General features: G+C 49.8%; 2 protein-coding genes across 10 annotated transcripts in view; one reads left to right on the plus strand and one right to left on the minus strand.

Annotated features, from left to right (window-relative positions):
* ARL3 (ADP ribosylation factor like GTPase 3) overlaps positions 1–19,218 on the minus strand; it is a 28,787-nt gene extending 9,569 nt beyond the window's left edge. Inside the window, exons 1-5 of the mRNA XM_008934131.3 lie at positions 19,117–19,218; positions 10,447–10,590; positions 9,194–9,310; positions 5,051–5,101; positions 2,909–3,094 (exon numbers count right to left, since the gene is read on the minus strand). Of these exons, the coding sequence (XP_008932379.2) occupies positions 2,909–3,094; positions 5,051–5,101; positions 9,194–9,310; positions 10,447–10,590; positions 19,117–19,218 (600 nt within the window). The remainder of the gene's footprint in view (positions 1–2,908; positions 3,095–5,050; positions 5,102–9,193; positions 9,311–10,446; positions 10,591–19,116) is intronic.
* Positions 19,219–21,080: 1,862 nt separating this feature from the next.
* Positions 21,081–27,413, plus strand: SFXN2 (sideroflexin 2). Of its 9 annotated transcripts, none has more exons than XM_025894791.1 (11): positions 21,081–21,100; positions 21,605–21,777; positions 22,085–22,255; positions 23,361–23,459; positions 23,617–23,692; positions 23,770–23,855; positions 24,565–24,625; positions 24,697–25,371; positions 25,681–25,730; positions 25,967–26,014; positions 26,420–26,519. In XM_025894791.1, exons 2-11 carry the CDS (start codon positions 21,617–21,619, stop codon positions 26,517–26,519), a joined length of 1,527 nt encoding a protein of 508 aa, XP_025750576.1. In that variant the 5' UTR covers positions 21,081–21,100; positions 21,605–21,616. The 9 variants fall into 9 exon arrangements, with proteins under 9 accessions (XP_025750576.1, XP_017924753.1, XP_017924750.1 ...); XM_008934064.1 differs by lacking the exon at positions 21,081–21,100 and having other exon boundaries at positions 21,617–21,777; positions 24,697–24,763; positions 25,322–25,371; XM_018069264.2 differs by lacking the exons at positions 21,081–21,100; positions 25,967–26,014 and having other exon boundaries at positions 21,522–21,777; positions 24,697–24,763; positions 25,322–25,371; positions 26,420–27,413.
* The last annotated feature ends 469 nt before the right edge of the window (positions 27,414–27,882 follow it).

Raw genomic sequence — 27,882 nt, forward strand, 5'->3', positions numbered from 1 at the left:
CTCTTTAAACAAGTTCTTTGGTTCTCCTAAATTTTCAGCATGTTGGCCCGTCCTTAAGGGTCTCAGGACTGAAGACACCATTTCTTTCTAGGCTGATCCAGGTTTAGTTTAAAAGCCGTCTCCCAAACCATTTTGTTCAACTTGCAAGGAAAGGGAGTGCTTGAATTTGACAAGCCTGCAGCTTTGCCTGAAGAGAAATGTAGAGGCTCTTTTTCTACGAGCTACAGAGAGTTTGTGATGTCCCTGACCTTTCTGCAATGATCATTTATGGAATAAGCTGCAGTATTTAGGGAAACGAGACTGCCTACAACCAAGAGGGACATTATCTGGCCTGCACCTAAACTGTCTAGATAAGCCTGATGAACACAATATACTGGCCTGCAAATACTTTTATTTAGCTCTGGTCTTCTGTTTTTTGGAAGTGAGCGCAGAAGCAGATTTCATTTCCCTGCTAGAGGGAATTGGGCTGTGTATTTTACACTACTGAATGTATAGGGATGTGCTGTACTTCAGGGAGGAGGCACAGGAAGAAGGTGCTGTCAATAAAGAAGGGTGCAGTCCACTCCAGAGCACACAGATCAGCTCAAGAAGGAGGCATATTTCAAAGCCCACAAACAGAAAGTGCCACTTCCTATTATTTAGTTCTTCCACATCCAACCCACATCTCTGAATTTCACCTGCTACTTTACTGCTCCTTTACAGCCGGATGTCCATAAACCAGAGGAGGGCCTGGAGGAGGGAAGAAGGTGACCTATGCTTGCCTGAAACCCTGTCAACTTTCCTGATCACATTTCTTTGGACTGGAATATACACTGCCAGTGTGGAATGCATTTCCCTCTACCACCACCACTTCAGAATAAAGATTACAGCTGAAGCCCTTCACTAGACTGGCTGGAACATAGCTGAATTTGTATCTTAGCTAAGTAAATAAAGGCCCTTTGGATGATACCATCTACAACATTTAGGTCTAAACATCAGCTTGAGAATTTGAAATTAGAACTGCTGTACTGGGTCAGACCAATGGTTCATCCAGCTTTCCTTCTGGATGCCAGGGAGAAAGACCATGTAGGAACAGGATCTCTCTTGCTCTGTTCTTCCTTCCTAGTCCATGGCCCAAGCTGTTCCTCAGTCAAAAGCTGCCTCCAGATCTTAGTGGTGATTGCCTGCAGATCCCTTCTTCAGAAATTCACTTAGTATTTTTCTTAAGACTGGTACATTTGGTCTCCACAACACCCTTTGCCAGTGAGATCTACAATTTAATTATGCGACTCGCAAAGAAGCACTTATTTTTACTTCTTTTAAGCTGCTGTCTGATTATTTCATTAGGAACACCCTCCCTCTAGCAATGTGAAAAACAGCATACGGTCTGACATTTTTATACCTTATTTTATAAATCCTGAAGATGTTCCCATTGTCTGTCCTCTCTCTTCCAAGCTGCAAGTCCTAATTTATTTATTATCCTTGTATACAGATGGCATTCTGTGCTACTGATCATTCTCAGTAGAGGATTCTCAAATCTCTCCTAATTCTGAGAAGATATACGGACAATATTTTTTCAGATTAGGGTAGTTAAGTGCTAGAAGAGGTTACCTAGAGAGGATGTGGAATCTCCATGCTTGGAGATATTTAAAAGTTGATTGGACAAGGCTCTCAGCAATCTCCTCTAGACTCACTGTTATCCCTGCTTTAAACATGAAGTTGGTATAACGATCTCCTGAAGACTCTAATTTTTTGTTGGACTTTATGATTCTACTATTACTAAAATCTTTTTAAATGGGGCAGAGGCAGAAATTAATGTCATGTTCAAGGTATGGGTCCACCATGACTTTAACCTGCTAGAAAAGATGTTTCTTGTTTGCTTTCCTCTAATTGTCTAGTATTTGGATTTTCCTCTCTGGCCTCTGACAGAGCTGCTGTTCACAACGGTCTGCTTCTGAATAATGGCAGCTAATTTTGAGCCCACTGTCATATGTGTATAGTTGAGATTGTTGTTCCACATGTGTATTATTTTGCACTTGTCAACACTGAATTTCATCTGCCATTTTACTGCCCACTCAGTATGATGGGCTGCTTCTGCCACTCTTCATACCCAGCTTGAGATCTGACTATCCTGAACATCTCTGTAGCGTCTGCAATAAGGTTTTACAGAAACTGCAATGAAGATAAATGTCTTCACCATTCTGTTTCTTAAAATATCAGTGAAGGGAGTACTCAGATTTAGAGCACCGCAAATACTTCATTAATTCAGGAAAGCCTAGGAGTGAAATAAACAAACCTAGGTCCCATTTACATTACAAAGAGCTACTATACCGCAGGAACTGGCTACAGCACAGGAGCCCAAGACACAGCTATTACACTTCAGCACAGAGACACAGCTCAGGCCCTTTGGTGGGTTTTTGCTGCCCCACATGTTGTCATTAGAAGTGCCCTTGCCCCATGTGCAACTCTTGCATTTCTCTGGATCAGAAAAATTGATCAGTTTTTCTCTCTGGCGCCTGGGTTGAGCAAAATGCCAAATGACATCAGTAGTGAAGGTAAATCAGATTTCTAGAGTGCACACTTGTAACAGTCAGAGGGGTTAATAGTAAAAGACGATTTGTTTTGTGAGAATGATTAACCTGACAGCAGTCTCTTTAAAATAAATCAATGTCTTCATCTGGCCCAGCCAAGGGCTCCTGGGTGGGGAGGTAATCACTCTCCCCTTTCCCAGGGATGGAGGCATCCCAAGGGCCCACAGCTCTCCCTTCCCTTTGCACAGGCAATGAGACACACGCGCCCGCGTTCCGCGCTGCAAGGGTTTGGCTGTGCTGACCCTCCTTGGTGAGGCAGCTGGTCCAGCCCCACCCTGCAGATCAACAATCTTTTACAGATGGCCTGCTGGCACAGCAAGCCTTCTCCAGAGCCTCACCTGTACTCCTTCTCCTGAAAGAGCTGAACAAGACTGGATCTGCCAGACTCTGTCCCGGATTGTGTGTAGATTCAGTCCCTCGGCAATCTCCGAAGCAGGGGCAGCCGTCAGCAAATCCTGCTTGTTAGCGAATATGAGCACGGGGACTCCACTAAGCTTTTCTTCATCCAAAAGCTCAGCCAACTCCTGTGTCATTTACAAGGGAGTGAGGTGGGGGGAAGATGGAGAGAGGGAAGGGTAGAAAACTTTCAACCACCAGTGGTTGTCTCTAATTAGAAATATATTTAGGGCAAATGCTAGAAGAGTGTGTTCCAGTGAAACCTAGATCTTATTATAAGAGACCAAAAATGTATACAATCATCTCTGCCCAAGGTTCAAAAGCTATTTCTTCCAATTACAGGTTAGAAAAATCTTCATTTTGGTCTGAAATTAGCAGTTGCCTTAAAGGCTACAACTCTGTGTTTTACCAGTTCCTGATCCCAGGAGACCAAAACTGATGAAACAGCAAAAACCATGTAAATTGGCAGTATGAGGAATCTGTCTTAAGTTATTGCTTGACTGGCATTTGTACCTGAGCAACCGTTGACACCAGCCCTGATATCTTTGCTAATAAGGAGTTTCAGCGGCTTGTTCCAAGTTTTATACACTGCAGTTTGAAGAATAGAGGACTTTCCCCCCTTTCCCCGAAATGGAAATCTCCCTCCCATAAGAAAGTGCTTATGCTTTTGAAGGCATTGGCTAGGTGAAAACAAACTAAATCAGCTTTACTAGCCGGATTTTGGCTCCATATGCATGGCACACATTCTGGGTGGCATCTTGAAGAATGGGTTTGCTCATTCAAAAACGGGTGACTCACAGAGATTTTCTGAATAGCCCAAATCTGAATCTGCAGTGGATCAATGATGGCTAAAACACTTCATGCCTAGGGTTGTGCAAGGGTCTCACATGAAACAAGCACCCAGCCTCAAGTCACTTCCCTATGGGAACGTATGACAAACTCAGCAGAACTTGAACCTGTAGGGACTGCTGGTGTTGCAGACAGATGAGTGCATGAGATTTTTATGGGCTCCTTATTTAGCTGGAAAGGTCTCATGCTCACAGATACTGTCCTAACATCCTTTATCCACTGGGTAGAAACTTTTGGATTAAATGAGTGCAGTCAGGGAGATGCTAAACTGCAGTGGAAATACGACTCCATCCCCCCAAAAGCAATGTTTGGTTTGGAAACCAGGATGAGAGAATGGAGTTATAAACAGAGCTGGTTGGGAATTTTTCAACAAAATAGGTCTTTCATCTGACACAGTTGATTTATTGAAACCAAAAGTGTTTGTGGAAATATGAGGAGGGGTCCTGGCTGACTCCACCTGACTCGGGCAAGCGCTCTAAAAGCTTCTGCTTCCTCTCCCTCTCTTTTGCCCAATGAATATTTAATTACTTATATAAAATGAAATAGCTCCAGCAGGGGAAGACTGCCCCCACTCCTAGAACAACCAACAGTTCTGCTGTTGGGGTGTGTCCATGATATATGAGAGGCAAAAGATCAAGTACCTTCTTCAAATCAGGCAGAACAGATCTAAATCTCCCCTTTTTGGGGGGTAAATTTGTTGCTAGCTATTTTGGGACACTGTCACTTTCTGAATTTTACAAAAGAAAGTTCAAAAGTCCTAATGTTGTTCCATCCTAAAACATAAAATGTTACAAAACATCAAAACTTTGCAAAAAAGAAATCTTATTTTCTGGCCAGTCCTAGTTAGAAAGTTCTTAGCTTTTTTTCAATTACATCCAAAAGACAATCAAGTCAATATGATTTCCATTTCAATTTTGTAAATAAGAAAACAGGATTCCTCGGGGTCTTGGTTTGGCAACATTTAAAGGACTTAGAGAAGTTCTTGCTTTCAGTATTAGGCTCCATTTGCTATTATTGTATAACTTTAATGAAAACCGTTCTATTTAAACGGAATTAGGCTACCTATTTTCCTTGTTTCACATCTACCAAAATAATCTGCATTGATGTTGAAAGGCAAGTCCCTTGAAATGCAAATTTCCTTCATAAACAACAAAATCCTCTTTCTAACTTTTGTGAGCAAGGGCCACTCAGGAGCACCGAGTTACTTCAAAGGAAGCTGGGCATAAGTAACTTACCTGACCCGTTTCTTCAAACCTCTTCCTATCTGCACTGTCAATGACATAGATCTGAAAAAGAAATGACAGGAAAAGTTACTCTTCCCAGAAGACACTCTTCCACAGTAGCACATGCTTAAGTGAGCTGAACCTAATAATTATGCTTTTGGGCACAAAGATCCTTGCTCTTATTTATAGCAAATGTTGACAAAACTTCATGATGTTCTGAAAGGAAAGGAACCACCTCTTTGAAAGTTGGGGGAGTGGGTAGCCACGTGGGTAGGATCAGAAAGGAGATGTGGGCAGTACTGGGGATGCACTCACCATCTTCATAGTCTCTGTTATCTAAAGAGAATAGGAGACTTCTGGTATTGTTTCAAACGACAGGCTTACAAGCTGAAGCTGAATGCAGGAGGGCAAAATCTGGGGGGCTAGACATGTTCTTTCACCCCAGCAAAGTGTACCAGCACCACACTGGTGTGACTGTGCCATGCTGCCCTCCAGCATCACCTCCTCAATAACCCACCAATGCACACAATAGCACTTAGGGGACACAGGAATGTATTGGAGACATCAAGTTCCTCTCCATCAGGCAATCCTACTGCAGCGTCCTGGAGCTGGTTGATCCATCCTGTAAGACTCCATTTTCAGCTACCATCAAAAAAAAAAATGGGAAACCTCAGTAAGGCAAGAATAGCCTCGTATGCCTTTTTAATTGCTTGGAACAGGAAGGTTTTCGAAGGAGAAGGATGCTGGGATGGCAGACAGGGACAGGACTGGTGACAAACACTGAGCATTCTGCTTCCAGTCCCTGCCATTCCCCATCAGCAGTGATTGAAGCTGCTAGCATGTCATCTGCATGCTCTTTGGTGGCTTACGGGGAGCAAGTGTCAGCCTCGTTTTCAGGGAATAGATGAGCACAGCACCCCGCCATCAAGATAAATGGCATCCTTGCAGGCAGTCTCAGCATAAGACTCCACGCTTCCAGGATAATTTCGACCAAATAGTAGGGGGAGGGAAGATCTCTAGCAGCAATATCTATTAAACTACAGGCACTCCCTTAATGAGCAGCACTCAAGTTGTTTGAAATAGGACCAAACACGCAGCAGGAGGATCTGTATGCCAGGCCTGAGGAGGTAACCCAGCAAACCTCACAGACCCCTCTGCAGATCACCTGGGGCTGATGTGCAGTGACAGAGGCTGGGGGACACGCGGCAGGCTGGACGCAGCTGCGTGGGGATGCGTCAGCAGTGCACGCACGCGGTGCCATGTGATGGGGAACGGCCGTGGGCACACCGTGACACACAGCCCCTCCCTGCAACGTGATCCCAAGCATGTGCACCAATACTGTATCAGCTACACCCGTCCTCTCCGCCCCTGCCAAGATTATACCCCTGTGCATCCCATTTGGGGTAGGAAACACAAACCAAAAAATGCTGCAGGGCTGCAGTTGTGTTCTGGGGTGAGACTGGAGTGTCATTTGCCCTCCCTCAGGACATCTCTGGGAAAGTTCAGTGACACGTGAACGCAATGGTCAAGTGCTACTTCTCAATTGAAAGGCAGCACCTCCCAGATTACGGTGCTTCTCTAACTGGGAAGGAAGAGCTCCAAGTCCCAACCAGCCAGGGTTTCTCCTGTACCGCTCTGTTCCTTGCTGTGGAGCTATTTTGCAAGATGAGAACTGAATACAACTGTGCTCAGGGCAAAAGCAACAAAAGCACAGAGAAAGTAAAGTATGTGCCGAGTGCCTACTTCCAAACCAGCGAGCACTGTGCCAAATAGCTGCAGGTGCCTGTCTGAATATGCAATCAGCCAGATATCCACACCTTATTTGCCTGGGTTAAGCTTCCAAATATCACAGGTGTGTGATGCAAGACCAAGCTCTCATTCAAAGGCACCTGCATGGATTTGAATTTGTAATCACTTCCTGCTTTTTAATACTCTTTAGAGGGTCCTTTCTGTTTTGTGCAATACAGTTTAGGAGAAGAGAGAAGCAGAGGGTCCTGGGAACTGTAGTGTAATCTCATCTCCAATGTCCTTCTATGGCCAGGGCCACTCAAGAGCCTATTTTTGGCTGTGGTGCTTGGTAGCATAGTTTGCCAGTTTGAATACCATGTTGGAGAATGGAGCTTTGAGAAAGAAATCCCCGTAAAGCTGGATACCTCCTTTGAGAAACATGCCAAAACACAACCTGGAGTAAGTGGGTTGGGCAGAAATTGCACGTGATAGGACTGGATGAAGAAATAACATGAGGGATACGTTGGCTCAATTTAAAGATGCACAGCCTGCACCAGGTTTGTCGGAGGGTAAAATTAATTTTAGCCAGTAATTTTACTGGCTAAAACAGGGGTGAGGACTGGCAGAAGACAGAGAAAGCCATCAGCACATACTTGATTCCAGTTTTGGTGTGTATGGACATAGCATAGCACTGCTCCAACATGCTGACATCTCCCAGTTTGGGACTGGGTGTCAGCATGGAGTGCAGGCAGGGGTGCTCAGGTCCATTTCTGCACCAGCTATTTCTCTGAATTCACACTGCTGTTTCCCCCAAACTGATTCTGCCTTTTTCTACCTATCTTCTTACTCATAGGAAAAGAGGGTTTTTTTCTGTACTTTGCTTTAACTGGGGTGGGAGGGGGGTAGGGAAAACAGCCACTTTCATCTTCAAATGTGATTGAAGATATCTTCAAATTCACCTTTTTTCCTGCACCTCCCATGCAGCACACATTGGGAAGGGTGGAAGCCCACAGGCCAGTGTAGCTCACTGCCTTTGCCAGCAGAGTTTTCCAGATACTATTTTTCGGTTGCGCAGTCTCTGCAGCCTGAGCACCTGCCACAGCAGGCAGAGATCCCAGAGCTCCTGCTTTGCAGGGCTGACTTTGATCCACACACCTACTGCCTCCCCACCACATGCAGCAGAGCTTGAGCTCAGTGGGCACGATCACCTCACAGCCACGCCATGTCTCTCTCCTCGATGCCACAGAGGAGCACAATGCTCATTTCTCAAACACAGACCTCTTCCCTAGAAAGATTTCTCCGCTATGCTCTGCAAAAACAACCAACTGGGTTTATGCAGTGGTGGCTGCCCTTGAATATCAGATTCCAAATTAAGGCTCAAAAAGGGTGATCAGCAAAGGAGATTACCAAGGGCTTATTAGTCACGGTTAAATAACAGCTTCATTGGGACAATGTTTTCTAAACCTCCAGGCACAGCCAGGACTTTCAGCACCTGGACATGAGCCTTAGTGTAGAGTCCTATTCCTAGTTGCACTGATACTTCCATGGAATCTCCTGACATAGTGAGTATGTGTGTGCGCAACAGGAGGGAGAAAGGGCATCTTTCCGAGAGAGTTTTCTGCTTTCCCATGGGAGCCCTGCAGTCCTTGCCTCTTCTTTGTTCCCATAGACAACATTGCTTGGGGTGGGGAGAGGCCTGGAGCCCCGAGCCTGCCTTCATCCTGGCATGTCTGGCTGTAGGCTAGAGGCAATCTTTGAAATTGGTCAAGACAGCACTTGGAGGGTCCCAAGTCAATGTGGTCTGGCATGGAAACACAAAGGTTCTGCACTGTAAATATAATTGTAGTCATCTGCAGCTAGTTGTAAGGTAATTACAGCTAAGTTGTCGAAATCATTAAAAGACAGTCTTATGATTAAAGGAGCAAAAGAAAAGACAAGGGGTCTCTCTGTGTCCCTCAGTCAGAAGCTTTCCTATCTGATGCAGACACAGAATTTAATTGTTGTGCCTCAGTTTCCCTACCTATAAAACAAGGACACTATACTGACCTACCTTTACACACGAGGCTTAAGTCACTAATGCCCATGACAGGCCTTCAGAGTCTCCGGTGAAAGGAGCTATAGATGGGTAAAGTACAAGTTATTAATGTTCTTTCATTTGGAGGAGACTGAGATGAGAGGAAAGGAACTGGCTATAAACAGCACCATCCTGTGAAAGTAAAAACATACAACCGAAGGATTTCTCCAAACATTACTGTATTTTTCTTACTGCACCCAACCAATCTTGCCATTTCGCTCAGAATAACTCCTGTTACAATGGCAATGGTGTTGCTGAGGACTGGGACATTACATTACTTGTTTCTGAATTTCTGGCTGAGACCTTGGAAAGCCATTGCATGAACACAGCATTCAACTGTAGCCAATACTCACAAGGATATCAGTGTTTTCAAAATAGTTCCTCCAGTATGGCCTGATCTTCCTCTGTCCGCCTATGTCCCATACATTCAGCTTGAAGCCTTGAGACTGTACACTTTTGATGTTGAAGCCCTGGAAAGAGCAGAAACAAAGCCACATAGAGCATGAGCCTGAACGGCTGGAGCATGTTCACAGGCAGACACTAACACCTTATATATCCCATGCCTGCAACGTGCAGCAGGATGGGCTGGGCAGCCACAAAGATGGATCGGCTGTTGGAGAGACACTGGTAAAAGCAAACACAGCCACCAAACCATCAGTTTGCCAGCGTTCCTGGGTCAAGGGTTAACACTGTCATGGCTATGGAGACATATGATGCAGTTAGTGCCCTGGGAAGGTGTAGCAGTGTAGGTGCAGGAAGAGGTGGGAGAGCTGCAGATAAGGAGAAAACAAGGGCACTGTGAGAAGCAGGGTTGAGCTTGTGAAAGCTGAGTAGACAGTCACAGCTAACATGAAGCCAGAGGTCTCAGCTCAATTCGACACGACACAGCTAATGCCAGGCTTAAAAGAGCAACAGCTGCACGTCTGAAGGGTCCATTTCATCAATTAGAGCACCAACTGAAAGTGCATTCAAGTAGAAAAACAGGATGTGGCGTGGGCTGGCAACGTGCTGCCACACCACCCAGGGGACTGGGGCTTGGAATTGGGGTGTCAGGGCTGGGAGCTTCGGGAGGCAGCTACAGGGTGGGGGGAAGCATCTCCCATAGCTCTCTAGCAACCTCCTCTGGAGCGATGCTGCAGTGCTTCTGATGGGAGACATCCCTCTCCCTAGCCCTCAGGATCAACAAAAGGGGATGAGAGGCATTAGAGAGGGAGCACTGGTATATGCAGGACCCTTGGAGCTGGCTGGGTGAAAGATGCAAAGAGACAGGGGCTTGCCCAGTTCTGCAGCATCCACTGTACATGTCCCCTGTTTGGCAAGGACAACAGGAACAAAGTCTCATCCATGCAACCCTAGCATGACCCAAAAGCCTTTTGCAGAACTCCACAGCACTCATCCACTTTTGCACTACCTGACAGATCTGGCCTGACGCTCTCTGGCTCCTTCAGGAAGCCTCCTCTTAGGCAGAAAAGACACAAACTTAATGGTGCACCAGGCTCCAGCTGCTCCCCCTTTTACTGAAAGACTCTGTTGAATCATTAGTGCTTTGTATAAGGTGGCAGGTGGGACCATAAGAACTGCCCTGAGAGGTAAAGGCCTTCCTCACCTGTGTTGGTGTGATGTGGCTGATGTCCTCTGATGCCAGCTGTTTCAGGAGTGTAGTCTTGCCTGCATTATCCAGTCCCAAGAGGAGGATTCTCACCTCCTGGTCCGGAGTGCTTTTTAGTTTGCGCAGGATTGACAGTAAACCCTAAATCCACAAGAGAGATCATAGTATTTATTTCCCCCCTGGACTCTCTCCCCCAGTGTCATGCCCTCCTCCCTTGAAATGGGCTCTGTAGGGTGGCAGATCCCAGGATACCTTGAATCCCTTCCTGCAATCCCTATTCCCATTTAATTTCCCATTCCCCTTGCCCCCTATTTTCTTTCATCTCAGAGTATCAACGAGGTCTCAGACAGTACAAATGTCACACAGTGAGGTGCCCCGCTGGCTGCACTGCTCTTGTCACACAGCTGTTTGGCATTCCCTGTGCCAGCGAGACAGTGCCTACACACACCATGTGTAGGAGCTGCAAACCAAGTCCTTGCAAGCTCTTCATTATCTTTATCAGAAGGAAAACACCATTAATTTAATCTCCCTCCTAGTTAACTGCAGGTTACTATGTACCTGACATTGTTCTTTTCATAGTAACTCCCCGGTCAACTCAAACCCTGTTTATCTGTCTAAAACATGCTGGACCCGTGGGGCACGTGCAGTTCTGATTCTCAGGATGTAGCACTTAACAACTATCTCAGATCACCACACATCCTCACTAAGAAAAGCACAGTGGATTTCAGTCATTAGCCAGGCTCAGCTCTCTGAGCTGACAGTATCACTCAGGATTAGGAAACAGAATATCCAGGTCAGCTCATTTACAAACGGGCACCTTACAGCAGCACACCCAAGCTTTTGTCAGTGTCACCACTCGGAGACCTGCACCTCTCAAAAACTGCTGGAAAAATATTCCGGATCCTGGCACGTAACCAAGAGATGCAAATCACCCCATTTCCACCTGCCTCTCGCTGCCCAGCCCCACAGGCAGTTGCAGCCAAGGGCACAGGAGCGGGCTGACACACCATGAATGCCTGGGTGTCCTTGGGCACAGTGCTGCACTGCTCTGCAGCCCCTGCTTGTCAGGAACTGCTCTTCAGAGCCCAAGCAGCACACATCACACTGAGACCTTGCCCGGCGACGCAGGTGCTCTTGCAACTAATTTGCCTGAGAAAATCCAAGAGAGGGATACACCTCTAAGGGCCCCTTCTGGAGCCCTGAGCACTCCTGCTACCTATCTCCCTGACAATTCCCTTGTTGAAGCACACTGAGCCTCAGAGCCAGGAAGAAAGTTCAACTATCAGCAGAAACCTGAGCCCACAGGGCCCATCTCTCAAGCTTTTTTGTTCTCCAATTTGCAAAATGGAGACAATGCTTCTTGTCGACCTGCAAGGGTGTAATCAGTTAAATGTCATGAAGTGCTTTGTTGCTATGAGGAACTAAACCCTCTAAATATTCCTGCTGGGAGCCAAGGACTATTTGAGCCTTGAAGGTTGCTCCTGATCCCCTCCAGATCGTGGCAATCAGAAACTTGTCCTCAAGATAAAGAGCTGCAGGAAGCAGTACAACTGTCACTGCTGCAATGCATCCCCCGTCTTCAGCAGTGCCCTTCTGCCCACTCTGGGAGAGTCCCACCTTATCCATTCGGAAACTGCTGCTTCTGACTGCTCATTGCACTGTTCCAAGGTGGGGAGTGCTTTGGAAAGGACACGGCACTACAGGTCATGATGCCAAAGCTTTCAATAATGCACAGAGATTCAAATACACGTGACATTCGATCCATCCCTCTAAGCATTTTCAATTTCAGATTAATTTATCGGTTTTCCATTTAATTACCAGCCACAGCTCAAAATACATGTGTGACGTGTAAGAAAGAGGGAAAAGAGAAGGAACTTGGTAAAACTGCATTCGAAGGATATCTGTACAAAGTCTCAGGACTGCTACCATTGCTGTGCTTTTAAAAAGCACTGTAGAAAGCTGAGGTTCAGAAATTCAGAGCTCATGCGAGAACAGAAAAACTGCAGTCTTAACACACAGTAAGCAGGCTCAGGGTGTCACCTATCTCATATGTGATAAATAGGCTGGTAAAAAACTGGGAATCCAGGCCCTGCTCAAGAGTTGTTAATCAGGACTGGGCTCTGCTTGGTATAGGCACAGTAAATCCCCAAACTCCTTTTAGTTGAAGCGTACAGAGCTGTATCACCATGTGCTGGGCCCTGAGGGCCAGATGCTCACGGCTGGCCCTCACCCCTGGACTCGTGGCTAATGAACTTGAAGGGCTGCGTTCAGTGCAGCCAGTCACTGTGAACCCTCCCAGCCCAACAGCTCATCTCCCTGGTCACAGTGCCCAACCCACGTTCTGCCCCATGATGGTATGCACTTCCACACGTTGGAGGGAAGAGGAAAAGAAGAGCAGCAAAAATACCTTTAATGCTCACATGTTTATATGCATGTCCTAAGTGCTCTTGACATCATTAAAAAGCACAAGTTTTAACTTGTGACTAGCAACACATTTTCTTTTCACCTGCTGTCAAATTTACAGTTGTGTTTGTTGGCTTGTAAATCCATGGATTTCAGCTCGGTGTGGACAGACCCATAGGAGCAGGAACTCTAAAATTCACAAATTCTCCTTCCTTTTCAGGGAAACACTAAATTTCCCATTCTTATGGGCCTGACCCAAAGCCAATGCACACCAGCCAAAGCACTACTGCCGACTTTGGAGAGCTCTGAATCAGGCCCTATTATTTTAGTTTATTGCTCACAGTTAAAAAAAGAAGCTGTTGAAATGCTAATCCTATTCACAGCACCACTTGCTAAGAGCAGAGCAGTGTATCCCAGAGCAGATCAGGATTAGGAGCCTTTATATTTCAGAATTCAACTCCAAAATATTGAGCGCAAAGAAATGTATTACAAAGTATTGCTTATCTACCACGGAGCAATTCTCAGGGGTCGGGAAGAGGAACAGTTGTAAATGTTAATAGAGCTTCTCCCATTGTAGATGGATGCTATTTCTGGGCTAGTATGACAGCCTATGAGAAAACGATCAGCATCGTTCCATATTCTACTCAAGTGACACTGCTGCATGGCTGATCACAGGATTATCTGGGGTAGCCAATAGAAGAGAAGATATATATAGAAATAAAAGTATTCTCTAAGGTATAAAGTAAGCTGATTTAAAAGGCTGGAATACAAGCAAGCCAACATAGAGAAGTGGACTTTATTTCAGTAGCTGCCGGCATAGGTTACACGGTCTGTATACACAACTTAAATCAAGAGCCAAATAATAGTATTGGTTACTATGATTGTTACTATTCTGTAAATAGTATTTAAAACTTGAACCCAGCATTATCCCTGTAGTTAGGGAAGATTTAAAACTAAGAAAAGTCATGCACGGATGGGTTTCTAACTTTTTTTTCCCTTTTTTTTTTTTTTTTTGTAATTGGTCTTATGAGCACACTGGCTAGGAAGACAGAAAGCATTTCCTGACAGCTTAGTAGACTGGAAAAAATAACTCAGCCTAGTTCCCTGTTGCATGCCACCACTGTGTGGGACAAGCAGCCCTTGCTGCACACACACTGGACCAGCACTTCTCTGCTCACAAACACAATGCTGAAACTAACTTGGGCTGATGAGAGTCAGCTAGCAACCCCTTGTTATTGATGAGAGGTGTCAGATAGAAAGCAATGAAATGGGAAAATCTGTGCAAAAAGAATGCTCAAAAGCAACAGAGCAGGAGCAGATACTTGAAGCAGAGCAGGTAATGTCTCGGTGCTGCAACTTCACCAGCAGTGGGAGGACGGCCAGGCCAGTGGCACTCACTCACTGGGGTGTCCAGGGTGAGAAGGAGGACAAGTCTTGAGCAGAACAGTTGAGATGCTGGCTGGCTGAGGAGCTGCAGAGACAACTCACAGGACTGTAAGGGCAGTGTGTCATCTGCACAAAACTAAGCAGACTGCGGCATCTGTAACAGAGAAGGGAACTGCAGACGCTGCTCAGATAATGAACAGCACAGCATGGCAGCGTGCACAGCCTTTGGAGAAGGGCAGCCAGACAGAGCACCTCAAGGCTGGGCACAGTCCGCCAGCAATCGCTTCTTGGTCACCTCTGGGTTAAGCAAACTATGTTTTATATCAGATTGGCTTGTTTAAAAACATCTTTGTCCTTGGTGGAGAGGGTTTTCCTTACGAGCACCATGAGGAGACAGACTGATGGGGTCAGCAATGAGGAGACTGCATTTTCCAGACAGTGAGTGGGGACATACAATAAGAAAAAGAGACTCCTGACAATTACGGTGAAATCAGAGTGGGGCATTAAATTCCGAGATGAAACCAAATGGGCAGGAGCACTCAAACACATCAAGCATGAAAGAAAAGCTAACCATCTTATTAGCATCCTTCAGAAAACAGGGATGTGTGGTTTTATGAAAAGATATCATTGCTAGGTTTAAAATACCCACCGAATTATCAAAAGACTTTCAGTTATAGCTGCATGCAGTAATCCCAGTCTCTTTAAAAAAAAAACAAACGCAGACATATATAAAAATACAGTGACATTTATAGTCCTAGCTAAGGGTTTTGTGGGTTTATTCAGCTTTAAATCCATGCTGTATATGGGTCTTTTGAACTAGTTGATGCATGTAACTACATCCTGTACCACAGAAGCCGCTGAAAGGAAGATTCACTTTATAGGCCAAAGCAAAAATTGGTTTGGGACAAACAGAGCATTGAGATAATCTGTTTAAATATTGTATCAGATTGGCAATATAAAGCCATAATGGAAAGAACAATTTCCCCTTGTACTGAGGATTGGATACATGGCGCATGGATAAAAAGCATGGCCCACAAGCTGCTGTAGAGCACAGTTGATTCCTATTAGGAAAGAGACGTAAATGTATTCTGTTTAACTTTATTAGCCACAAAGCTCAGATAATGAATTTAAAATAAAACCACCCTTAGTCACCAGCAATTGCTTATCTACTATATGTGGATATTTAGGTAGAATCAAATCAATTCACCAAGATGCAACACAGCCACAAAGCTCAGCAGCTCAGCCTGCCACTGTGACCACATCTCCCCCATCCCTACACCCCTGCACAGATGCCCTCTTCCCCCGTCTTCATCCTCAAGGCTCTTCCCAGCCAAGAGCATTTGCCATAGCGGCTCCTGTCTCCCCACAGCTGCCCCCCAGCACTGCTGAGCTGTATTCTCAAACCTTTGTGCCTTTCCTACCACCGTGGGAGAAACTTCACAAAATATCCATAAAATCACCCCATGATTCTTCTGCTAATTCCTTCTCTGCCACACCTACAATCCTTGATGAGGTTTAGGCAGCCAACATGTCAAGTTCAAACCTGTCTTGGACTCTCCTCACTCATATCGCTTGATTATCTCTCACCTCAGACAGACCGTATTTCCATGGCATGGGGAACAACTCCATGTTCTGCCTGCACAGTACCTAGCACAGCTCTGGACCCCAATTTATTTTTAATTAAGCAATATGGTAGCAGTTCACCATTTTTACAGAGTAAGTTAAAGACAGAGGGTGCACGTGATGGTTTCAGAAAGTCAAACAGGAGAAGCTGACATGGGGAAGGACGAGGGGCTTAGTTGAGCCAAATATTCTGCCTTCCGCAGTGGATATTTGAGGCTACATTTGTCATCCAGGGTGCAATCCTGCACACACAGAGCTGGAGGAGGGGAGTCCTTCCTGACAACTGCACTGATTAGCTGGTGCCCTGAAGAATGACGTCTGATTACCTTTATCTTCGGCTGCAGAACTGCAAATGTCACTAATGGTCATAAAATCACCCAGTCTTTTTCAAAATACAACCGAAGTAAATTAATCTATTGAGCACAGTTTATTCAATACTTCTTACTCTGGCAAAACTCCCAAAAAATCATTTGCTTGCTGCATGTCTCCACCATATGGTGTCATTCAATGCAGACTTTCTTTCCTGAATTGAAATCCAAAATTTAATGGAGTCGAGTCACCTACAGAGTTTTTTCAGCTCAAACCTACTAACATAGTTTTCTGTCAAAGAGGTCACACAGCACTTTCCAGTTTGATACATTACCCAATACCAGCACGAATCCTATTTTCATAATTAAAATCAATCTCCTTTGGTTTTAGCAAGTTTGAAGGAAGCATTTTGCCCTGCACAGAGAAAAGCCAACGCCCAGCACTGGACAATGTCAGCTGTCTTTGTCTGCTTTTAGAACTTCAAAGTCTTGGTCAGTGGCTGATACACTCTCCTATCTGCAGGTGGTTTCTCCTATCAACCTCTCAGCAATCAGTAAAATAAACCAAAAAACATGACATGGAACTGTACTGGGAAACTAAAGTAGTAAGGCACTATTAAAACCCTTGAAAGCATTTTTTTTTCTAATGGGACCTTTTTAAATAGAGCCTTACTGCTAAGGAACAAGGGACAAAAAAAAGAATTTCTAGGTACGAGATACATCTACAGTAGGCAAGAGACAAATGCTGGTTTTCCTAGAAACATGAGCTCAAGACCAGTAGAAAAATGCCTGACTACACATTTAGCTATGCTGGTATTTCATCCTCTCTAGTATCAGCTAGACACTCCATCACTCAGTTTCCTCAACTGTAAAACGGGGCCACACTTTGACAATTCTGGTTTTGACATAATGATGTCATCCTCAATCAATGGTTTTAGAAAAACACCGGCCATCCTCTGGCCCCAGTATCTATCAGTAACATACCATCTCTCCTGGTAAAGATTGTTATTACAGTGATGAGGAGGTCACAAGCTCTGCTTCACACAGCATTTCCTAAACTTTGGAAAGCAGCGTAACCTTCCATGTAGCAGCCTCCCTTTGCCCTTGCTGTGTGCCCACCACAGATGCTGCTTAACTGTGCCAAAGACTACAGTGCTACATTGTCTCTCATGCTATGCAGTTTTATGCTCATCCTTCCCTCCGTGCTCTACCTATGACCTTCTACCACCCCTGCCCCACAGCTGTGAGAAATGCTGGTATGCTCTGCAGAAGGAGACACTTCCCCTCTGTACCTACTCACTTGGATGAACACTGAAATAATTCAAACCTCAGCATTAACCCTCTCATTACTGGAGCCAGCAGTTGTTGAAGGGGGTTTAAGTGCCTCCCAATGCAATCACGACACGGCAGAACACGTCCACGGGCAGCTACCACAGCTCAGATGACAAGCAGTAAATTGTTACATCAAGCTGTTTGGATCATTTCTGACTGCTGACCCACACCCCGGGGCTGCCACAGCTGCTTTGAGTACGTTTGCTGCTGTTTCAGAATTTCTACCACGAAGGATAATTCTGTTTTAGCGGAAGTTGAGAATCTAGAGAGACAGTGCAGTCTCCTGCCAGTCCAGCCAGTCCACCAGGCACCTCAAAGTGCCACCCACCCTGCCTGAGAGGCTACAATTCAAAAAACAACTCCCGGAAATGAAAAACAGACAAAGAGGCAGTAAAATGTTATATCAAATAACACGAACGCTGGAGAACACCCAGTCCGCCCTCTCCACACACAAAGCGCCTGGATAAGAGCAGCCAGATCCCAGACTATACCAGCTTATCATAAGGCAGAAGAGCAGATTTGACAGCTGCAGGCCAAATGTGTCCTACAAAGCACTGCACTGCTGGAAGCAGCTGCCCTCATCTTTACAGCAGATGTCCATCCTGTGATGGCTTTGGTGTCTGGTGTGACATGCTCCATCACCAACTCATCTGAAACAGAGCAGATCCCACAGGCTTTATCTCAATCTCCCTCTCTGTATCCCAGCAGGTGGGGATGCAGCCAGAATTAACCCAGTGAAGATGAGAAGCTGCCTTTGCTGCTCTTGCTTATACCTCCTCCCATGCTGTCCATTTGCATGAATCCAGCTTGAGTCCAGAGGGCTCCTGGACAAAATAAAGCTGTGCCCTTGGGAAAGCTCCTTTCCCACTGCTATTTCCTTCTGCCTGTGCTCTCTGCTCATGCTGCATCCTCAGCAGCTGCTCCCCACCCACAGCATCTCTCTGTCACCACCCATCACCCACAGACCCAGTCCAGTCCTCACTGGACTTTGCTAGCATTCCACCCCAACTACTCTGGCATTTAAACCCAAGAGTTTCCAACACCCTGGTCCATCATCCAACCTTCCCACAACCTCAATTCAGACTGCAGTGTACTCTCACCACCCTACCTGTATCCCAGCATTGCCCTCCACCCAAGACTCCAATTTCTTTCTTCGATCCATATTGCTACCTCTCAAACAATTCATTTCTCTCTTCCAACACTTCTTTTCTCCCTGGGATCTCTCTTTCTCCCATCAGCATCAAAACTCCACTCCCATCCCTTCCCCCAGTGTATTCTTATTTTTTTCTTTTCAACCCAGATTGTCCCTCATCTCCCCAGCCCCAGAGCACAGAAGATCCCAGCAAACTATCCTACCCAGCCAACACTAACTGGGTTTTCCCAGTGACTCACCAGACTGTCCATCCCACCCAACTGGCAGTTTTCTTTCAGCCCCTGAGCAGTTTATCTCAGTCTGCCCATCCCTGAATGTGCAATCCCTTCATCCAGGCCTCTCTGCCATGACTGAACTCCTGTTCTAAGGCTGTTTACCAACAACCAGCCCTTGCACCTCACCAAGTTCATCCTCATGAACTCCTACAGCCAGGATTCAGGTCACAGGGTGGCCTCCTCCCACCTTGGTTGGGCTGTCCAGTGTCCCTTTACAGCCACAGATGGTCCTAGACTCTTCATAGTCAATCCCTGAACACTGCCCTCCATCCTTGCCAGGCTCTTCCATTGCTCCTTCCCTCCTCAGATCAGATGGGCCACTGCCATCCTGCTCCCCAGCCCTCCCAACACCCAACCCTCCATTATACCTTCCAGACCTTGACTGAATCAACTCCAAGCAGGCTGATCCCATGCCCCTACAGCATCCTCAGGTCTCCCAGCCCCTGTCAAGATCCAACTCACAGAATCAATTAGGCTGGAAAACACCTCTGAGATCACTGAGTCCAACCTACGACCCAACACCACCACATCAACTAGACTGTGGGACTAAATGCCACGTACAGTCTTTTGTTGAACACCTCCCTGGGCAGCCCATTCCACCATCTAATCACTTCTGTGAAGAACTTTCTCCTAATGTCCAATCTAATCCTCTGCTGGCACAACTTAAGACTATGTCCTCTCATCCTATCACCATTTGCCTGGAAGAAGAGGATGACTGCCACCTGGCTACATCCCCCTTTTAGGTACTTGTAGAGAGTGCCAAGGTCCCCCCCTAAGCCTCCTTTTCTCCAGGCTAAACAATCTCAGCTCCCTCAGCTGTTCCTCACAGGACTTGTGCTCAAACCCTTCACCAGCTTTGTTGCCCTTGTCTGGACTCAACTCCCTTCTCCATGTCCCCTGTAATCTCTGTGTCCTGCCAGGGCCCCAGCCAGGGTTTCCCACGGCTGGAGGCCACAAATTTACACTGTTCCCATCCCTTTGCCTGGGTGTCCCCAACCTCCACAGCCCAGGGCCCCCCACTCCCGACCAGACACCCCTGCCCCACCAGGTCCCTGGCACCTCGCACTCTGCCCAGGTGGGCACTCAGATCCCAGGACTGCCAGACTCCCGGGTGGGTGTCACAGCATCACAGAACAGCACAGGCTGGAAGGGACCACAGCGAGTCATCTGGTCCGACCTCCCTAATCAAGCAGGGACACCCTAGAGCACATGGCACAGGATTGCATACAGACGGTTCTGGAATTTCTCCAGTGAGAGAAACTTCACAGTTTCTTTGGGCAATCTGTTCCAGTGCGTGGTCACCCGCACAGTAAAGAAGTTCAAGTGGAACTTCCTCTGCATCAGCTTGTGCGCGTTGCCCTGTGCCCCATTGCCCGGCATCACCGAGCAATACTCCTGGTCCATACTCCTGGTCCCGTCCTCTCGGCACACCCCTTCATGTGCCCCAGGCCCGCAGTAGCCTGCCCTGGGCCCCAGGCCGGGCCCGACAGACCGGGTGGGCCTCGGCCTCATTACCCACGCTCCGCGGGGACAGTGGCGGCCGGTGGCGGCGCCCCCGGCCCCTCAGGACCCCCGCGCCCCCCCGGAGCCGGGCCCGTCCGGCGCTGACCCCCGCCCCGCTCACCATCCTCGCGCGGGCCGGGGTTTACCATGGGCAACTGCGTCACCACCGCCCCGCGCGACGACGTGCGCGCGCCGGGGGGCGGGGCCACGCTCAGGCCCGGCCCTCCAACGAGCGCATGCGTACGAGGGCGGCCCCCCGAGGGGAGGTGGGCGCGGCCTCTCTGGGCTCTGTGATTGGCTGAGGGCGGCCACGCGCCGCAGAGCGGGGCGGGGGGCGGGACATTGTGGGCGGGAGGGGAACCGGGGGAGCGAGGTGGGACACGTGGGGCGGACGGGACTGGACAGGATGGGACGGGATGGACGGGGAGCGGGAGGGGAGGGGAGGGGAGGGGAGGGGCGGGCAGCGGGCAGGGCAGGGGCAGGGGCAGGGCAGGGCAGGCAGGACAGGGCTGGGCTGGGTCTGGGCGGGTGGTGTGGTGTCCGGGGCCGTGCAGAGCCGAGCTGAACGCCCGGGCCGTGGCGAGGTCTGGGATTTGTGCCGGCCGGCCGTGCTGTGGCTGTGCCGGGCGGTGCCGTGCCTTCCAGAAGGGCAACGAAGCTGGTGAAAGGTTTGGAGCTCAAGTTATATGAGGAGTGGCTGAGGGAGCTGGAGGTGTTTAGCCTGGAGAAAAGGAGGCTTAGGGGAGATCTTATCGCTCTGTACAACTATCCGAAAGGAGGTAATAGCCAGGTGACCGTCGGCCTCTTCTCCCAAACAGAATGCTCACAGGGCAGGGCTGTGCAGCCCTGGAAGGGGCGAGCTGGGCCCTGCAGTGCTGTGCAGCATATCCCACCCCAAGGAGGGGGTTCTGGGTGCTTTGAGGGGCAGCACAAGGGGGGGGACCCCATGCAAGTGGGATGGTGTATGGAGGAGCAGCCTTGCTGCAGTGTTCTGCTGGCAACAGGGGTGCAGGAGGCTCCCAGGCTCAGGGCTGCTGAAAGTCCAACTATCCCGTTAAACATAAACCTGCCCTGGCTCTCACCCAGCTGACCGCTCCTGTGGCCATGGCAGGCCTGCACTCAATGAGCAAGTGAGGCAGGATCCGACTGAGCCACCTTCTTCCCCTGGACAGACCCAGAGCAAAATGTCCACTGTTCCCCTTGGCTTCAACATTGACGCCCCGCGCTGGGACCAGAGCACCTTCGTGGGGCGCCTGAAGCATTTCCTCAACATCACCGACCCGCGGACAGTGCTGGTGCCGGAGGAGGAGCTGGACCGGGCCAAGGCCCTGGTGGAAGGCTGCAGGTGAGGGGCAGAGGTACAGCCAGGGCAGGTGCCGTCCCTGTGCCTGTTGCCATACCTGACCATTCTGCAGTGCTGCAGGCACATGGAGGCAGTCATTTGCAAGCAGGTACACTGTGACTTAACATCCCCTGGAGGCAGTTTTGGGAGAGTTTCCCAGGCTCTTCCCAGGAGCCCTAAGCTGTAACATGTATCTCTCATGGGAGATGTTTCCTCTGCCTTTCATGTATGATGCCCGGGGCTCTGTGCTCCGGCAGTGCCAGGTGCTGGCAGGTCTGTGCAGCTTCCCCGATAGGCTTTGGGCTTGCAGGGCCGGGCTGGTGCCACCAGGAAGCAGCCAGGAGCAGCTGCTCTATGCCAAGAAGCTGTACGACTCAGCCTTCCACCCTGACAGCGGTGAGAAGATGAACCTCATCGGGAGGATGTCCTTCCAGGTGCCAGGGGGCATGGCCATCACCGGCTTCATGCTCCAGTTCTATCGGTGAGTTCATGAGTTTGCCAGGCTGGGGACACAGCTGCGACAGCCTCCAGCCCTTCAAGAGGTCCTCTGATGGCTGGAGTGTGGCCAGTCTGCCTCCTCTGGGGCTGAGTACTGCCCAAGGCATGCCCATGGCTGCTGTGCTTGCCTGTGTCCCATGGCCAAGCCCCATGCATGTCCCTGTGACCTGTCCCCAGCACCCAGCCTGTGGTGGAAGCATCACAGATTCCCTCAGCCTCTGGCATCGCTGAGGATGGTCTCACTTCACACTGAGCTCAGCTCAGCACTTCCCAGAGCTCCTGTAGTGATTAATGCAACCAAGTCCTACTTGGCTGCTGCTCTTGGTCTGCGGACCATAGCAGTCCTCAGAACTGAGAACCAAATCTGCCCCCAGGCCAGGTTGCTTCAGCATCCCCAGCCCCTGCTGAGAGCTCCCTGCATTTACCTGCTGAAATAGCTGCTGGGGGGGTGAGCAATCCTGTCTCCAGACTATGTAGATCATACACTTCCTTTCCCATTGGATCCCCATCCAATCTGACCCCTCTTTGCTAGACTGGTTTGACAGTTGCTGATGAGGTCCAGTCTGGATGGCAGATCTCCCAGTGCCGATGGGTCACCCTCTTCTCAGCCCATCTCCACCTTCCTGCATCCCAAAGCCTGCTCAGACCCACATCTCCCTGTGTACCTTCCTGCCCCACTTCCATGTTCCTGAGGCACCAGTAGAAGCCCAAGCACCCTGGTCCCCCAGAGCCTATTCTGTCCCCATGTGTTCCCTCCTTGCTACTCCCTTTGACAAAGGCTTATCTCAGCCCAGCAGGATGGCTGCCGCCCTGCTAAGAGCTGCATCTCCCACTCCTGCCTAAGTGCCCTGCAGGGCTGGACCCCCTCCTGTGATCCCCAAAGCCCTAGGGCAGCCAGGATTCCTGGGTCATTCCCCAGCTCTGCCACTGGCTTGTGGCTTTGCCAGGGTTCCTCAGTTTCCTTTTGGAGTCACCATGACAAGTATATTGAGGGCATCTTGGCTGGCTCACTGCCAAGCCTGGCCACAGGCACAGGCCAGGCATCCATGACAGCCGTTGTGTGCTCTCCTGGTCCCTTCCCTCTGCAGGACGGTGCCTGCTGTGGTTTTTTGGCAGTGGGTGAACCAGTCCTTCAATGCCTTCGTCAACTACACCAACCGTAACGCTGCCTCCCCCATCTCGCTGAGGTGAGTGATCCCACGCACAGAATAGGGACCCTCTATGTTGACACCCCCCTGGAGACCCTGTAAAGATCACCTATGCCCCATCTTGGGTACTGAAGGAACAGGGTTGAGTCAGAGTTGGTGTTTCTGTTCTCTCCTGTCTTTGGAAATCGCTGTCCAGGCAAATCGGCGTGGCTTATGTCACAGCCACCGGTGCAGCCCTGGCCACCGCAGTGGGACTCAACCTCTACACCAAGGTATGCCAGGCTGGGGCCAGGTGGGGCAGCTAGGCACATCCTGCCCTCCTGCACTGATGCCAGTCTGTCTCCCACAGCGAGCACCCCCCTTGCTGGCCCGCTGGGTCCCCTTTGCAGCTGTGGCTGCTGCCAACTGTATCAATATTCCCATGATGCGGCAACAGTAAGTGTCAGGTGCAGATAGGAAGCTCCAGGAACCCAACTCCTTCCCAAGGCAACCTGGTGGCAGCTGGGCTCCTGGGCTGCCTGGTCACCCTGCCTTGGATTCCCACCCTAGGGGTTGAAGAGGGTGGGAGGATAGAGGGGGAGGTGAACGGGAGTCTGTGTTTTTACAGTGCTGTGTCTCTGGTGGAGGGTGCCGGGTGGGATGGCTCAGCCTCTGCCTGGAGCAGGAGGGGGATTTTGGGCTGAGGATAGCTGTTCTGGGATCTGGGCCGGAAGATCCCTCAGACCCAAAGGTCTCCTGTGTGTGCTGATGGGAGAGCCCCAGTCCATGATATCCTGGTGCTGGTACACCCTAGGTGGGGCCCATGTGGAGACCTGTATCTGCTGCTTGGGGTCCCCCACAAGTTGCAGTGCAGGGAGGTGGGGGGCTATGTGAGGGACTGTCCCCTGGCTTGGCTGCGGGTCCCAAGCAGTGTCAGTCCCTGGCACGGCTGGATCCTGCTCGCAGCTGCGCCCTGAAGATGGCAGCATCGGCTGGGCTGGGACCACAGCACCCCGGGGTGATGGAGCCCGTGCCCCAGGGGCAGCCGGTGCTGCTGTGCCAGCACAGCACAGAGGACCTCCTTGGCACTCCCTCACCCCACTGCTGTGTTCTTATGCTTTCCCGACCATCCTGGCCTCCACTCATGGCTGCCTGTCCCCTTCAGGGAGATCATCAATGGGATCACAGTGACAGATGGGGACAACAACGAGCTTGGTCGCTCGAGAGTGAGTCTGGGGATGGAGGTCTGGGCTGGGACACAGCGCTGCAGGGGCTCACCTGCTGCTTTTGCTTGCAGAGGGCAGCAGTGAAGGGCATCACACAGGTTGTGGTCTCCAGGATCACCATGGCAGCACCAGGCATGAGTGAGTGTAAGGCAGGAGGGTGCGGGACTGGACCATGGACTCCCCTGGGACCCACTACTTTGCCCTCCCCTGCTTCAGTTTCCCCCATGAAGAAGAGGGAGGGTGGCACTGCATCCCAGGTGTCATTTGGTCTCATCCCACAAATGGAGCTGATCTCCTTATCCTGCCATTCCAGTCGGAGTCCCTCAAGCCCCCAGGCTTCCTCATCCCAACCCACAGCCTGTGGGGGACATGGGGTGCTCTCATGGCAGCTTGGCCCCACAAGGACACATCTCATGCTCTCTGGCCCTAGCCCCTCGCTCAGCAGCCCAGCATCCCCTCACCTCATGAGACCCTTGACATGCCGCAGGCCCAGCAGGAGGGATTGGGAGCATGAGGAGCACGGACCATGCTGCCTGGGTGATGGATCTGTGTGGGTTAACATCCTTGCTGTAAGCAAACACCCAGTGGCCCTCAGCACAACTAGCTGCTGCCATGGCCTCCAGGTGGACAGTGCTGCTGGGAGAGCCCTGCAGGCTGGCTTGCAGGAAGAGCCTGACCTTTTCTCTCTGTACCTAGTTATTTTGCCCATCATCATGGAGCGGCTGGAGAAATTCACGTTCATGCAGGTGAGCTCACATTTCCCCTGCCACAGTTTTCCAGTGGGTTCTGCGGTGCCCCAGCCCTGCTTCCCAGCTGCCAAGATGCAGAAGATGAAATGGGGGGTTGCAGAGCCTGGCTTGCTTTGCCCCCTACTCAAGTCACCGATACACCAAAGGTCTCTCGAGTGACATGGAGAGGCTGTGGAAGAGTTGCAGGGTTTGGTGGCACACTGGAGGCGTTGGGCATTCAGCACCATTGAGGGGAGAAGTCTGCCCACACTGTGAGCAGGGCTTGCGGTGAGGCCCAGGGACTCAATCCCAGCTCTTCCCTTGCAGCGAATCCGGGTTCTCCACGGGCCTCTGCAGGTGCTGCTCTGCGGGGGCTTGTAAGTATCTCACTGCTCAAACACCTGCGGGCGCCTGGAGCATGGCTCCAAGGGATGCTAGAAAAAATACCTCTTTCCCAGCAGAGGAATGCAAAGCCTTGCCTTTCAGCTGGGGCTTTTCCCAGTTATTGGGAGTCACGAGGTGTGAGCAGCACCTTTTGGGCTGAGATCCCCGTGGCCAAGGGGCATATGGGCTGTGATCCCCAGCACTAACGTTCGGCTCTTCTGTCCCACAGCCTCCTGTTCATGGTGCCAGCAGCCTGTGCCCTCTTCCCACAGAGATGGTACCTGTCACACTCCTTCCCCCTCCTGCATGAGACCTCGGGAGACTTCCCCCTCCCCTAGGTCTTCTCTGCCCATCCCAGGAGAAGCGTGATGGACACCCACCCTTCAACTCAAGGCAGCGCTTTCCTGTACATGCTGGTGCCCAGGGCAGCAGGAGAGCATGTGCCTGCCCTGCTCTTTGAGCTCTGTGCTGGGAGCAATGGGACACCCAGCTCTAAGGGCAGCTCTCTGCCCTCCAGCACTCGGAGTGGTGGATGCCAGGGATGGGTGGTGGGTCTTGACATGAGCCTTCAAGATCCCGGGGAATGCAGAGGGCCTCAAATGGCAATGGGAAGGGAGGGTGGTTTGACTGGTGGCTGGGGAGGAGGATCACAGGTCTCAGTGTCTACCCCGTCTCCCCACAGCTCCCTTGCACTGGCTGACCTTGAGCTGGAGCTGCGTGACAGCATTGTGGCCAAGCACGGGGACAAAGTGCCGTATGTCTATTTTAACAAGGGGCTGTGAAAGGAGATCACCTCAGGAGCCATCACACCTCTCCGGCCCCCTGCCACCACCAGTACCGTGTCCCCTGAGCAGGGATCAGAAGCACAGTCCAGCCAGATCTGCTCCCCAGCCCAGCATCTTCTCTGCTGCCTTCTTCCACTGGAGGAGCAGAATCTGGCTCTGTGTGCCCAGCTTGCAGCACCTAGGCTTGTCCTGAGCCTCCCCCATCTGCTGCTGGCTGTGTCTGTGCTTCCCCACATCCCTCTTGCCTTGAGTAATGCCTGTATTTCCTGCGCCTTCCTCTGGCCCAGTGCAGGAGGATCTGCCCAGCCTGTCTGAGCCTTTTGTGGTCACTGGACTTGGCCCCACAAGGCATCAGGCTCTCTCACTTGGAGCTCAAAGCACAGTTCTACCTCCGAAAGCAGTTGTCCTGCCATTGTACCAGCAATCAAACCACATTCCTGCCTTAAACCTCCACAGTAGCCTCTTACCAAGACCTGGATCATGCCTTGGCAGGCATGAAGGGACCTGTCCCCTCTGCACAGGGAGTATCCCGAAGTCCAGAGGCCAGTGCTTGGACTATGCCTTCCTTGCTCTCAGGTTCAGGTTTTATTCACTTTGCAATCCAGGAAAGAAATAGCTAATGGTTTTTAAGCTCTAATTTTTTCATTCCTCTGATCGCAAAAGCCAGCTGTCACCCTTGTCCCACATCTCACTGTCCCCAAAGTAGGACCATGGACCTGCAGCTTTGGGGCACAGCTGTCTCTATGCCCCCTTAGATGGGGGAAGAAGACACAGGTGTCACAAAATCACACAATTGTTAGGGACCCTCTGAAGATCATCTAGTCTGCCTAGGCAGATGATCTAGTGCCAAGGCAGGGTCACCTATAGCAGGTGACACAGGAAGGCATCCAGGTGGGTTTTGAATATCTCCAGAGAGGGAGACTCTACAACCTGCCTGGACAGCCTATTCCAGTGCTCTACCACCCTCAGTGCACAGAAGTTCTTCCTCATGTTGAAGTGGAACTTCTTGTCGTTTAGTTCATGGCCATTACTCCTTGTCCTGTCGCTGGGCACCACTGAAAAGAGCCTGGCACCATCCTCATGGCACCTGCCTTTGCAATATATATATGCATTGATGAGATCCTCTCTCAGTCTTCCCCAGACAGGCCCAGCTCACACAGTCTCTCCTCACAGGAGAGATGCCCCAGACCCCTCATCATCTTCGTGGCCTCTGCTGGACCCTCTCCAGTAGCTACTTGTCTTTCTTGTCACAGAGCTGTATTAACTTGGGCTCTGAATACCAGCACTTCAAACAACAGAGGAAAGTTGAAAAATAAATGCAATGATTTTTAAAAAACAGTTGTGGGGTCTGCTCCTGACT

The sequence above is a fragment of the Manacus vitellinus genome, unplaced genomic scaffold (genome assembly GCF_001715985.3).
Source record: "Manacus vitellinus isolate BGI_N305 unplaced genomic scaffold, ASM171598v3 scaffold_15_pilon, whole genome shotgun sequence".
Lineage (NCBI taxonomy): Eukaryota > Metazoa > Chordata > Aves > Passeriformes > Pipridae > Manacus > Manacus vitellinus.

Coding starts and splice junctions, on each gene's coding strand:
- SFXN2 (XM_025894791.1), top strand. CDS start 21,617: ATGTCCACTGTTCCCCTTGGCTTCAACATTGACGCCCCGCGCTGGGAC. Junction 23,460..23,616: donor GCCTCCCCCATCTCGCTGAG/GTGAGTGATCCC, acceptor ATCGCTGTCCAG/GCAAATCGGCGTGGCTTATG. Junction 24,626..24,696: donor ACGAGCTTGGTCGCTCGAGA/GTGAGTCTGGGG, acceptor TTTTGCTTGCAG/AGGGCAGCAGTGAAGGGCAT.